The sequence below is a fragment of the Genypterus blacodes genome, unplaced genomic scaffold (assembly GCF_046128005.1).
Source record: "Genypterus blacodes isolate CSIRO-AG114 ecotype Tasmania unplaced genomic scaffold, CSIRO-AGI_Gbla_v1 ptg000045l_1, whole genome shotgun sequence".
Lineage (NCBI taxonomy): Eukaryota > Metazoa > Chordata > Actinopteri > Ophidiiformes > Ophidiidae > Genypterus > Genypterus blacodes.
In genome coordinates this window covers 1282135-1294939 of record NW_027466858.1, presented here as the reverse complement: position 1 = coordinate 1294939, position 12805 = coordinate 1282135, and the positions used below count along the sequence as shown (strand labels likewise).

At 40.6% G+C, this 12805-nt stretch overlaps 1 protein-coding gene and 1 non-coding gene across 2 annotated transcripts in view; both read left to right on the top strand.

The window, feature by feature from the left end:
- The first annotated feature begins 2151 nt into the window (after positions 1 to 2151).
- Positions 2152 to 12805, top strand: part of LOC143000175 (uncharacterized) — a 102533-nt gene continuing 91879 nt past the window's right edge. The window contains exons 1-2 of the mRNA XM_076149405.1: positions 2152 to 2402; positions 10908 to 10937. Of these exons, the coding sequence (XP_076005520.1) occupies positions 2381 to 2402; positions 10908 to 10937 (52 nt within the window). The 5' untranslated portion in view covers positions 2152 to 2380. The remainder of the gene's footprint in view (positions 2403 to 10907; positions 10938 to 12805) is intronic.
- Positions 9292 to 9373, top strand: trnas-cga (transfer RNA serine (anticodon CGA)). The gene has a single exon. It is a non-coding gene; the product is annotated as a tRNA-Ser (tRNA).

The following is a 12805-nucleotide window of genomic DNA, read 5'->3' as shown; positions in this document are numbered from 1 at the left end:
ATATATATAATATATTGATACAATAAAACTAGAGCAAACACAACAATATAATGATAGAAAATAAAAAAATATAATAGCAGTATTGTTATTAGTATTATTATACTATATATATATAAGTAAACACGATGACCATCAGTGATACACTTATTTCAGCAGATATGTGGTTTCTCTGCAATATTAAAGGTAGTCTTGCAAATGACATTAATAAACAGTTGTCCACCCTGTGTTTCTTAACCTGGTTTACAGCACACACAGATGACGCCCCAAACAATCTGTCATGTAATAGAGAATAGCACACTTTGGTAATGTCATTTTCTTTACTCTATTCTCTCCTTTGGTCCTTGTATACGCTTAGCTCTATCTACTGGTTATCTGCTGCTATTGCATATCCAGACTGATGGACTGAAAAAGTTTCTCCATATTGCTGATTCAACATGCAGTAGTTCCAAGGTTGCTGCTGGAGTGAATGCAGCACAGAAAGAGAAGCAGCATGGTTGTATTGATCAGAATTGGATGGTTATTCAGTATGGTTATTCAGTATGACTAGAGGGTAGATAGATCTGTTGGACTGAACTGTCTGCCTCCCTCATACTCAATCCATGTTGGAGGACATTATCCAACCGGTGCGGCCCTTATCATATCTGAGCCTCTTCCTCGTCCCCCTCTTCCTCGCACTTGACCTCTAGCTCTTGCTTCACCTATGGCCATTTTGCATCAAAACAGGAGGGCTCATCAGTGGCCTTTTTATAGTCTTAAAGATCTGATTTCTATATGAACGATCACGGTAATATGGATGTGAATAATTAATCAGGACAGATTTTAAATTGTTCGAGTACATCACCTTGTTTATAGAGTTTCAAATGTGTAAATCCTGGTGCCTCTTACAGCGAATGGAAAGGGTTCCCATTACATTCAGCTACTCTGCCCTGGCACATTCTAGCTATTGACCTGGAATGGGATTCAGCCAAGGGGAAGGTGTTGTCCCTTGAGCCCAGATATGGGGACAGGCCTGATTCTCAGGTGTGTGGGCTTCTGGGCCCCTCAGCAACATGTCGTTAATTCAAGGTGTCAAGCTACCAGCTCCAGCCTCAGATGCCTAGTAGATCGTACTTACTTTATATACTATAAAAAGGCATTAATTTAATGTAATTCACTGATATCTTTTGAACAGATAAATCAACAGAATTAGTGTTATATATACTTTTTTTACTGCTTTTCTTTTTGTCCTCAAAAACCCTGAGACACGTAATCACGACAGAGTAACAACAATTGAAACTTGGTGCTGAACAGTATGGCAATTTCACAGCATGTCTCATAGGGACATTCATATCAGGTCAAAGCTTCATCAACACAATCCCCTGTAACAACCAATGCAAGCCAACAGCTATCGGCTTTTAACAATGAGTTGATGCAGACATTAAGTTGAAAGAAAATCCTTCTAATACATCTTATAAAACATCATAGACTGTATCATAGTGAGGCCTTGATTGGTGCAGATGAAGGTCCTCATTAAAGCATCAATGTCCAAAATACTGAAGAAGCATGAGAGCAAGGTGTGTCCTTTTATGTCACTGTCACGTGTATCAATGTCTTCAGACAATGCATAGGGACATTTATTCCAATGAAGCAATTATAATGTGAACAATGTGATGAGGTTATCGCCTCCTTTGGGAAATATCTCTTATATGGGGATCCCTTTTGGCTATGTTTAATTGTGTTACAGGGAGAATCACCTAAGACGTCTCCTAGCACTTACAGCAGGAGCTTCAGTTAGGTTCTATCAAGTGGAAGGAAAGGAAAGGGTTTACTGCTTTCATCTTTTCTACCATGCCACCTGGATTCATTCATTCTCTTCAATGTTACTTTACCTGTTGTTTTTTCTCACAGCACCAGAAGGGGGCGTTGGTGGGTCTATAGCGTCTTCCCACAGCTGTACATATACTGTATTGTTGCAATTCTAAAAACAAAAAGCTCCTCATTTGTCATCAGGAATTCGCAATAAAACACGTATGAACTATTCCGGAAACGCCAGCTTAGTAAGAATTGTATTCCTTTCATTTGCTTGATTGTATTTTGGACAGGAACCATCGCCAGATTCTCGGTCTTTGCCGTTTTCTATCTTTCCAGGGGTCAGTGAAGGCAGCAGGAGAGCCGCCTCTCTGGTGGATTTGATCCATTAGTCTGAGCGCTCATCTCGTCTCTCCGCCCTGACAGCCACACACAGGGTCACACACACCTGGCCTCGGTCTGGAGCTTTATGTTCTCAAACACGGTGTAAAGTGGACGACATTTACAAGCCAAATGACTGCGGAGCAACAGGCGGCTAAGCGGCAAACTCCGTGAAAGCTCACCGGCTTTGGAGCGACAGAATCCCGCTGCGATGTCACTGCTCTGTGTCAAAGGTAAGAGGTCTCTCTCTCCTCCATTGTCTCATTTAGACTAACAACTGAAAATGCAAGCTTTAAACTTTAAATGAGGATGTCTCTGAAAGCTAAGGAAGCACTTAAAGATATTTCAGAATGTGATTAAGTTAGTTTTTCTAAGAAATGATCCCAGGTTGACCCCTCCGGTTTACCTTTAGGCACACTGTTGCAGGTTATTAGTGAGAATATACTTACAGGAATATTTACTTCATTCCATCAGAAGTTACAGAATTTCAAATTAAAACACTTTCTGACATTTAATTCCGTGAAAGTAAAAAGCATAAATCCTTATATGTGGTTACAAAATAGACTACTTTTCAGTCCAAATGATGACCTGGTTGATCGTTATCTCAAGGAAGTTAGTGGCTGTTTTTGTCAGTAAGTGTTCTTCAAAGAATTGGCACTAATCTCTCAGTCTGTTTGAGTGTCTTAATTGTACTTTAAAGGGTGATATAATATATACATTTGTTCTTATCCTAAGTCACATTGAATATGCCTATATGGACTATTAGTGTAATGAATAAATCTTTTCCATCTGCCAGTCAGGAAAAGGATATGATGTCATTTGTACAGTCGCCTGCAGTGATGCCACAAGCCTCACAAATTAGTTTTCATTAATGCAAGAAAAATAAAGCCATTTTCTCAATACTGTTGTAATGTAAATATGGTCAGTATTACAGCGGCTGTGTCTTAAACTAGAGTCTGTTGATGTAATCCTTTTGTCCCTCTGTTCAATCTATCAAGACCTTCAAAAACACACAAACAATGAGAAAGGCTGGATTGTGAATGGCGACATGTTGGTTTTGACTCTTGGTCTTGACGTGTTACGCTGTTTAGCGAGAGGCAGCAGGGGAATGTGGCTGTACTCGGTGTGCGGGAAGATGTGTAAACAGATGTACGAGAAGGGAATTGTTGCCAACAAAAGAGTGTGTGTGTGTTTATTCACATAAATATAGTTAGGTAAAGGATAAAAAAAAAAAGAATGTAGGAAACAATACAACCCGTTTACTTGACTTCTTGGCTCGTTTCCAGATTAGAAATTGCTCTTTGCCACATAACTGTTGATAGATTTTCCCACCATCAAACTATTGTCTGCCTATCTCTGTCTCTCAGCCCCTCGGGTATTGTTTCTTACCCATCGCTTTGGACCATTTCTCATCATGGTTGATGCTGCCTGAAGCTGAACACCCGGCTACCAAACTCCTGCATTCCAATATGATGAGATGGGCGTGAGGGTTTGGGCAGTGGAGGGGGTTAAGTGCAGCTGGGTCACAATAGGCTTGGAAAAGTGGCATTATACTGTGTATATATGAAAAATACTGCCACTTTGCTTCATATGTTCTGGAGATTGTTGGAGAGTGTTGCTTGTGTTCACAAGTATTAATTATCTCTATTCTTGGCTTTAAAATGAGCTCCTCTCAATTGAAGTCCACTGTTACTTGCCCCTGTGTTGGTTTGTCTTCAATAATTTGTGACTGAGGGCCACACAGCTGGCCTCCCTTAAAGTGGGAATCATCGGGGGAGAACGTTTTAAAAAGGCGATAGAAGTGTTTTTTGACAGAGAAATCGGGACACAGAATTATTTTTCTGCGGTTTACTTCTTCCTAAAAAGGATAGTAGTGGCTCCAAACTCATAAAAGGAACTGAAATTAAACAAAATTGTGAAAATTGTGATACATATGGTGCTGTATTAGCTGCAGAAGGGCTTTGTACAGGAGAGGAGAGTTGACATCTGCATTAATAAAAAATAATGCAAGATAATTATCGGATGGCCAAGACAGAGCCTCATATTCAAATGAACCATATCTTCAGATGTTGCTGATATGACATCATGGACATAGATAGAATACGCATATACGATAAAGTGGTTCCTATGGAGGCAAGGTTGTATTATGGGCTTTGGCTCTTGAAGTGGCACTTGTACCCCGACTCCATGGACTCCTGATATGCCATGTTTGACTCGATGTCATCCCTGAGAGTATAGGCAGTATGTCATGAGGAGTTGAGGCGAGCGTACTTCATTATTTAGCCTGCTCCACCTTAAATGCACGATCAAAGCGTGGGCCTGGTTGTTCCACATCGCCTGAGCCAGAGGAACTCATCGATTTCATTAATAGAATCATAGAATAGAACCTGCAGCAGGATCAGGTGCAGTCAGGACTCAGTTACTGTGCTGTGCCCACAATGCATTACAATTGCGCAGCCGTGTGTCACAGTAATTCATGGCCACGATTTATTAATCTCATTTCCCTGCCTTAATAAGTCATGACCCTGTGTTATTTTTATTAACATGGGATGTCACCTCTTCTCTTCTGTACTCTTGAGCTTAACAGCCTTGTGTGAGAACGCTAATCGCACCACAGGAGAACATGGGAGCTGAAGTTTGATTTTAAGTCCTTTTAGAGAAACTGTGTGAGACAGAGAAGCTTCAAATCTTCCTCTCTCCAACATACCTGACATGCAAGTACTTCATTGAAAGTGTGGTGACTTATAAGGACATTATCCTTGATCCCCTGTCTAATCTAACAAAGCTCATACTTGACCAAATTAAGTGTAGCTGTTGATTTGGTCTTTGATCTTGGCATGGTTAATAAACTCTCTCAGGGTTAAAGAATGTAGAGTTTCCATCTCAGTTGAGGAAATAGAACCAGTAGAGTGACTTCCTTGTTCCTTGAGAGCTGTGATGCCATTTTCCTCATTCTCTCTTTCTTGTTCTATCAAGGACCTTCATGTCTGGCAGAGGGGTGGAGTGAGTTTCTGCAAAATGAAAAGCTGAGGCTGGGAGGACACTGTCACTGTCACAGCTTAGTCAGTACCCACACTCAGCTATTTATGGGTGGCAAGGAGAAGTGGCAAAATGCATAGTATAATGGTATTGCATCATTTGGTGAATGTGAAGTCAGGCTAGTGTGAAGAAGAGTTTTATCTTAAGTAGAATAGGGAAGTGGAAATTTCATTCACAATCTCTGAACTTCCATCATAAAATAAATGTTTATGCATGTAAGGTGTCGCATTTTGCAATTAAACTGTTGCTGATTGTACAATAAGCCTGGATGAAGCAAACATTTAAGCCGAAGTTCATGTCTAGAATGACCGACTGAATACAAACAACCATAGCAAACCAAAGCATTATACATTTATGAGAGGTTCTTAATCTTTAGTTGGACTCTTTTGTAATAATCAGTAATCCTTGAATTGTTTATGTATCGCTTATATTTAAACAATCAGACCATGTCCTCATTATTCACTAATATTGACTGTTGGTACTCAAGAATTATGTACTTTACCATTTTGTACAAGCAGGAAATTATACTGTGCAAGTAACTCAAGTCATTAGAGAAATTCTTACTTATTTCTAACTTGAAAAAGCTGCTTGTTTTCCTCAGGAGCTGTTCCATTATGCACATTGTCCGAGCTGGTGTCTTCCTTATAATTTGCTTAATAAACTGTATATATGGATAAATTTAGTCTAGTTAGTAAAAAGGAAGAATGGGGAAATTTTTGAGATTGTTTTTTTTTATACAGAGAGAAGGGGAGAGACGAGAAAGAAAAACCAAAAAGGGAAGAAATATTAATTGGGACCTAGGAAATATGATTCACCTGTGGACAAAATTATTATTATTGTTTTACATAAGGAGAGGAGCAGAGACAAAGAGAAAGACAACTAAAACCATAAAACCGGGCTGTGTAATGTAAAAACAGAGAAAAGTGCACTTCTATCCATTACGTTACATTACATAACATTACGGTCATTTAGCAGACGCTTTTATCCAAAGCGACTTCCAATAAGTGCGTTCAACAAAGGCAGATAAAAGAATCCACATCTAGACTCGGCCGAGGAGAGGCAGGGTTATAAAGGCCCCTTCAGTAGTTGTTAAGTCTTCTATTCCATGGTGCTCAAAAAGGTTTACCCAGGAAAGAAATTCAAATGAAAACTGATTGAATTGAAATTTTCTGATTTTGAGGATAGAGAAAATAGTTTGTTCAGATCCTATCAAAGAGAAATGGATGATTTGGCCTATTTTTTGCATTGATTTGATTCGGTCGCTCTGTCCCTTTGGTAGCTTTGCACACAGCCTGGAGGTGTTGGGATTTGACTCGTTGTTTAATTGAACCATCTGGATTCATCTGGTTGGTAATGACTGAAAGCATTTTTAGCCAGCCAGGTGCCACAGGAGACAGTAGGTGAGGAGAGGAGGTGAAAAAGGACCAGATCTTTAAAAACACAGTGTGTCGGTATGACAGGGACAGAAGTAAAGCTCCAGCAGCATGTCTGGGCAGAGGGGGTGGGGATAGTTGCTGTAATCCTGTGGCCATCTGCTGCTTTAGCTGTCCTGCCTCTGTGTATGTGTGTGTGTGTTTGTATGTTGTGTGCTCTCTCTCTCACGTGGTACACAACCTTACAGTGCACAACCCCGCATTTCTTTAGGCTGAAATGCACAAACATTGACACATTGAACATCATTGTTGATTTTGAGTCAAATCAACTATCAACCGTTGCTGCTTTAACAACATGCAGTGACAGTGGCCTAGATAACTAAACAACTAGATGAACCTTGATTTAAAAAGTGTATTCAGCGTGGACAAGGTCACGATAAGCATACAGCACAGGAAGATAATCGTCTTCTATCCCTCTTACCGCTGATTTATTGCAATTAAAAAAACAATGTTTAATCAAACATGATGATATTCACTAGGTTTGAAGGGTGGCCAGTGTCAGAGTGATGATGCACAGGATGTATTATGAGTTATACTGATAAATACCCTGCTCACGTGGATATGAGAAAGGATTGTGATATAATAATCACAATGACCCCATCTGGCCCCAGCTGTCCATTTATTCATGGATTTATTCTCCTTTGTTTGTCGAAATAAGAAGAGTTGCTGTTCGTGATAGTGAACGCTGGGTCTTTTTACAAAAATACAGGCACAAGATCAAAAGAATGAATATTATGATGGTGGGGAGAGCTGGGTAATGACTGTGCATTATGGTTTATTCTTGTCATACTAATGCAGCTGTCATCCTCCACCTGTCCACCAGCCGCCTCCCCCGGAGTTTCCTGCCTCTGCTTCTCACTGCAACCACTCAGCCTTTCATTTCCTTATTCTCTCTTGTTTATATATACCGGCCCCAGAGATCTTTTTGTTGGTTCTCTTCTCTGCTTGAAATTGTCCACATTCCTGCAGTTCCACTTATTGTTGAGTGCACTTTTGAAATAGAGGTTTGGAACTAAATTACAAACTATAATTCTTGAACTAAAATGGTTCCTGGTTGCTGCAGTGCAAAAGCATGAATTACCAAACATGATAAGTACATATCAATGAGATTTCTGAACTTAAGTTAAGACTTAAGGTTTAGGTAAACATTTGTTTTTGTGTGATGATACCCTCTGAAGTAACTCTTAAGTGCTTTGCCCCCCCTACCTAAATCACTTCTGGACTACCTCAGGTGTCTCTAATTGGCTCATTATCATTGTGAGGCAGGAGCCTAGCAGGGGGAATAAATCTCTGTTCATTTGTAATCACTCACGGTATTGTGAGGAATGCATGGTGTCACAGTTCAGCATGCTGCATCTGACAAACACGCAGGAGACGGAGTGAAGTCTTCACTAACTTCAACTCTTTAGTCACAATCCTTTCTTTTAAGCAAAATATCTACCAAAGTGTAAAACAAGGAGATGCCACTAATAAAAGAGAATATTATAATAAGTTTGGAGAGAGATTTTGTGACATTATTTGCAAGAAATGTTGGTAAACTTCACTATCAGAAACGATTCAGCTTAATATAAATCTTAGCAAATGGTGAAATAGTAACTAGTGGCATTGGTTCGTCTTTCAAATGCGCCTTAATTACTCAGATGTAGAGGGTCTTCCTGTGCTGTGGTTTAGTGGCAGTGAGAGGGTTAATGACACGGGCACCAGGTTGCCAACCTGCATACTCTTGAGCCCACTGTGAGTTGAAAGAGTGGGGTCTAAATATAGAGCTTCTGTCTGGCCTCTTGTAATGACACTGCTCTTGTCCACTGCCTGCTGAGCATGTCAGGTCCGGCGCTTCTGTTTAATGACTTTTTAGGTGTTAGTAGACCCAAGTGAAATCAGATAGGGAAAACCACAAGACTAATGTGATCGCCGCAGGGAGGTTGCCCTTTCTTTTACACACATTCAGGAAGGATCAATCATCAACTCAGAAAAATGAACATAGAGGTATTTATACTCAGTCTCTTCGTACGTCTTGGGCTGATTGGATTGCTATGCGATCGTCTAAACACATTTGACTTACACTTGGCCACGTCTCTGTGAGATAGAATGTCATTCATTTTTCCTGTGGTTCATGCAAATAATAAATCACTCCAGAAGAACAGCAGTTGAGCCAAGGAATGGAGGATAGCGTTATATTTGACAGCAAAAACATGTCAAACCCTAATGGTAAACGTTATTTTTCTCACCCCATTCTCTCTCTCTCTCTCTCTCTCTCTCTCTCTCTCTCTCTCTCTCTCTCTCTCTCTCTCTCTCTCTCTCTCTCTCTGAGAAACCAAAATAGCAATCATGGAGAGCTCATACAAACCTCCATTAACATCAATAAGGCTTCTGTCTTCAATGGGTCTTGGATGATATTGACACATGGTCTTTTTATGATTGGTAGTGTAAATACCCTCCCTGTAACTTGCTACAGTACCTTAGGAGGCAATATTTCCTCTGAAACAGGTGAACTACCAAAGCCCTACAGCCTTTACAACACCTTAGTGACAGAGAACTTCATTCACTTCTTACAGTCTGTATTTGGATACGTTTATGCCTCTCAATGCAAGGGGTACGCAGAATACGTCCTGATCGGAATGGATACAATGCAATCTTGTGTGAAGAAGAAGTCACGGTGGCCGAGAGGTTAAGGCGTTGGACTCGAAATCCAATGGGGTTTCCCCGCACAGGTTCGAACCCTGTTCGTGACGGATGTGTTGAACAGTTTTCCCGTCCCTTGGGATTAATAATGCGGAAATCTCAGCCACTGACAGGAAGAGACTCCACAAACTGAGCCTTCACTAATTAACAAACAAATAACTCCTGGTTATTCTCACCCTTGAGCGAATGTCACTCTCACTTTAAAGAGCCAAAGCTTCCGCCAGGGCGGCTATTCATTTGTGAAATCCAGCTTTCTTGGATTGGTACTTGGCTGGGCTGTGATGAGGTGAATAGAGACACGTTTTCAGCTTTAAAAATTAATACTACTAAGATTCTCCAAAACAAGTCTGCTGCTGCTAGGACTGTGTGAAATGGAAAAGAATTGCGACGGCCGTTAACCTGTTGGAGAATATGTGATGGGATAAGTCAGAGATTTGTAAAATATCAAAGGATCTCCACTTGTGCATACTGCAAGTAAAGACCATAAAAAGGTTTTAGTTTAGAGTCTGGGATGATAAAGTGTGGTCACTGAATTGTGTGTGACTGTTGTCTGCATTTAACTATGGTTGTTGTTCTTGTCAATACAAGGGTTCTGCTTTGGACTCTGTCTGCCTCTGTCTGCCAATTTGCAACACTGCGTGTAACTACGGGACATTTGCTGTTTCTGTTTGATGTTCTTTGTGCAATACCAATCTTCAGCTTCCCCTCTTATAGTTGAAATCTCTAGCCACATGTCACCAACCATTGCTATTGCTAGTTGCTCGTCAAGGCCATGTGCCACTGAGCTGAGCTTCTACTTGTTTCACGTACGACGTCATCTACATGCACGTCTGTAAGGAGCACTAGTGTTACAGACGTAACTTAAATGTAAAACATAAAAAAATCTATGTTGCAGCACAATGGAATAACAATAGGTCTTTGCAACCGATATCTGAAAGGTGTGGTGGTCATCCAAGAAATGATTCTTCATTGGGTTGAGATTATTGATATGAAGATGACATAATCACTTTCACACAGCTTGGATAGCAGGTTTAATCCAGTGCAAAAGTCATCATGTGATCATCAAACTACCGCTTCCCAAAATAGCCATGACTTCCATCAGCAACAACCTTTAGCTCTCTCTAACTCAGGGTACTTGAGAAATGGGCTTTCGTCATTTCTTTGTTGCCCATCCTCATTGTCACTCACAATCAAATGCAGCAGTGTGAGGTAAATTTGAGTTCTGCTTAAGGCATAAACCCCAAGGGATTATCCCACCAGCCAAACTCCCGGTCACTAGCAGCACGCATCGTCTCATACAATTGTTCCAACTGACACGGCAGATAATTGGTCTCCTTTAAAACTGCAGAGCAATGGGATGCGAAACCTCTATCCTAGTATTTTTTATAAAGCTGTGTTGATTGATGAATCTTGATTGCAACTCAAGTCTTTCAATCAACGCGACTGAACTGAAGTGAATTTGAACCTGTAATTTTCCCATTACATCAATGTCATATATAAATGATGATATGTCATGAATTTCTGTTGCGTTTCCTTTCTTGGGACTTTTGAGACTGACCTGTGTCTTCTCTGTTTCTTTTCTAGTGAAGAAAGCCAAAATCCATGGGCCTCCAGGTAAGAGCACATCGCCTCTCTGTTTGTTTTGTCTTTTCCAAATCAACATGCTGCTGTAACTGTTTCAGTCACAGCAAAGGTCTCCCTAAGTTACACAATCAGACTCTTGATTTGAGTTTACCAGTGTGAAGAGCCTTTTCCAGGAAAATTGTAATATAATGCTGAAACTTACAACAAAGCACAACCTAACCTTGTATAATGTTTGTCAGACCATTTTCGGGTCAATAATAGAACAATGTGCAGATCTTTTGTTAGTTCTTTCGTTTAGTTGGTACTTAAATAGGTTTTTTTTTTGGGGACAACAGCTTAACAATCATGCAGTCAAAGTGGGACTTTGGCTACATCATGTGCCAGCTGTCACCACCATTCCATACTTAACAATTTGTCCCTCCACCTTTCTTCCTTTATGCCTTTTTACCGGCTGCAACTTTCCTCCTCACATCTTTTCTCCAGGCGATGATGAGAGGAGAACAACTGTGATGAGCAGGAAAATGACAAATCAAGCTTGAGGACTAGAGAGGAAAATCAATAGATCATCATAGACAAAGGGCCACCTGCTAGGCTGAAATGACAATGTGTCATCCGCACATAAAGGAGAAGATGGAGACAAATCCGCAGACAGACTCCAGACCCAGAAAATCATTTGTCATTGGCTGCCTCTGGCTTGTGAGTGCCAAGCAGATTTTAAAATCGGGTGGAGGAGATTTGATCGGGCCTCTCAGGGAATCATGAACATGAATTTGCCATCATACAGTCGGAGTCATTTTAGAAGTGCCAGGTCATTTTTTTATTCCAGTCGGTATTGATTTGAATGATGGAAATAGATAAAGAATATTTGTATAACCAAGCAAAGGGAAAAGTACAATGGCTTTTACATTACTTGTAACACTTCTGAGCGGAGTCCTGACCTTTTTCCCTCAACAGAAAATGACATACCTGCCTTTCTTAGGGCTTGTAACACCCATTCACATTGGGGTTGGAGAGTAAACTCAAAGTAATGCTCTATCATTTGACATGGTTATTAGTTAGTAGAGTCTGGCCCACTCTATTGCCCCAGTTTGACGACCATGATCTGATTTATCTTAATAATAGGAAGCAAATAGATTCTTTGCCTCTGGGAGTCGCTGTCCCAAAGAGGCCCTTGTCCCTGAGGCCCCGGTGGTGGACGACTCTGGAGACATGTTGGCTGTTTTACTCTATGTGTCACTTTAATTTGACACTGTATTGACTGAGGCATCAGCTGAAGTGACAACATAACCATCATGTATCTGCGAGGAAGTGATAGAGTTGTTGAATTTGTTTTATGAAACAAAGCATTGCTATCTTAGTTGCAGCATACGGCCACTGTGGAGGAGAACGATACAGCAGTGACTGTTCCTGGAAGATATGATAAGTATCTTTTCATACTTGGGGACAGAATGTATGTGCCATACACCTGAATGAAAAAAGTTAAATGCAAATTAGGTGAGTGACATAGTTTTCTCCAAGTTCCAGCATTTCGGAGTTCTCGGTTGTTCCTTTGAATGGAGCCCCTACGCTACATTCAAGTTGTTAGAGACCATGTTCTCACTTCTCACTCAACTCACTTCTATTTGGGAATCAAAATGACAAATATCTTCAGACATAAGCGATCTTGACATCATGAAAGTTTGTAAACTCAATGGAGAATAGATGTTATTTACTTAATTCATATAATGTTGCAGCAATGAGAAATGCTGCTTAGTAATCTAGTGGCATCAACAGCTCATCTGGGAAGTTCATTTGGGTTTGTAGCTTGAGTGGGAGGTTGGGCGATTCACACCATCCTCCCCAGCTCCTGCTCCTCTGTGCGGGTGTCGTGTCTGACTTGTAGGTGTCACTCATGCAAT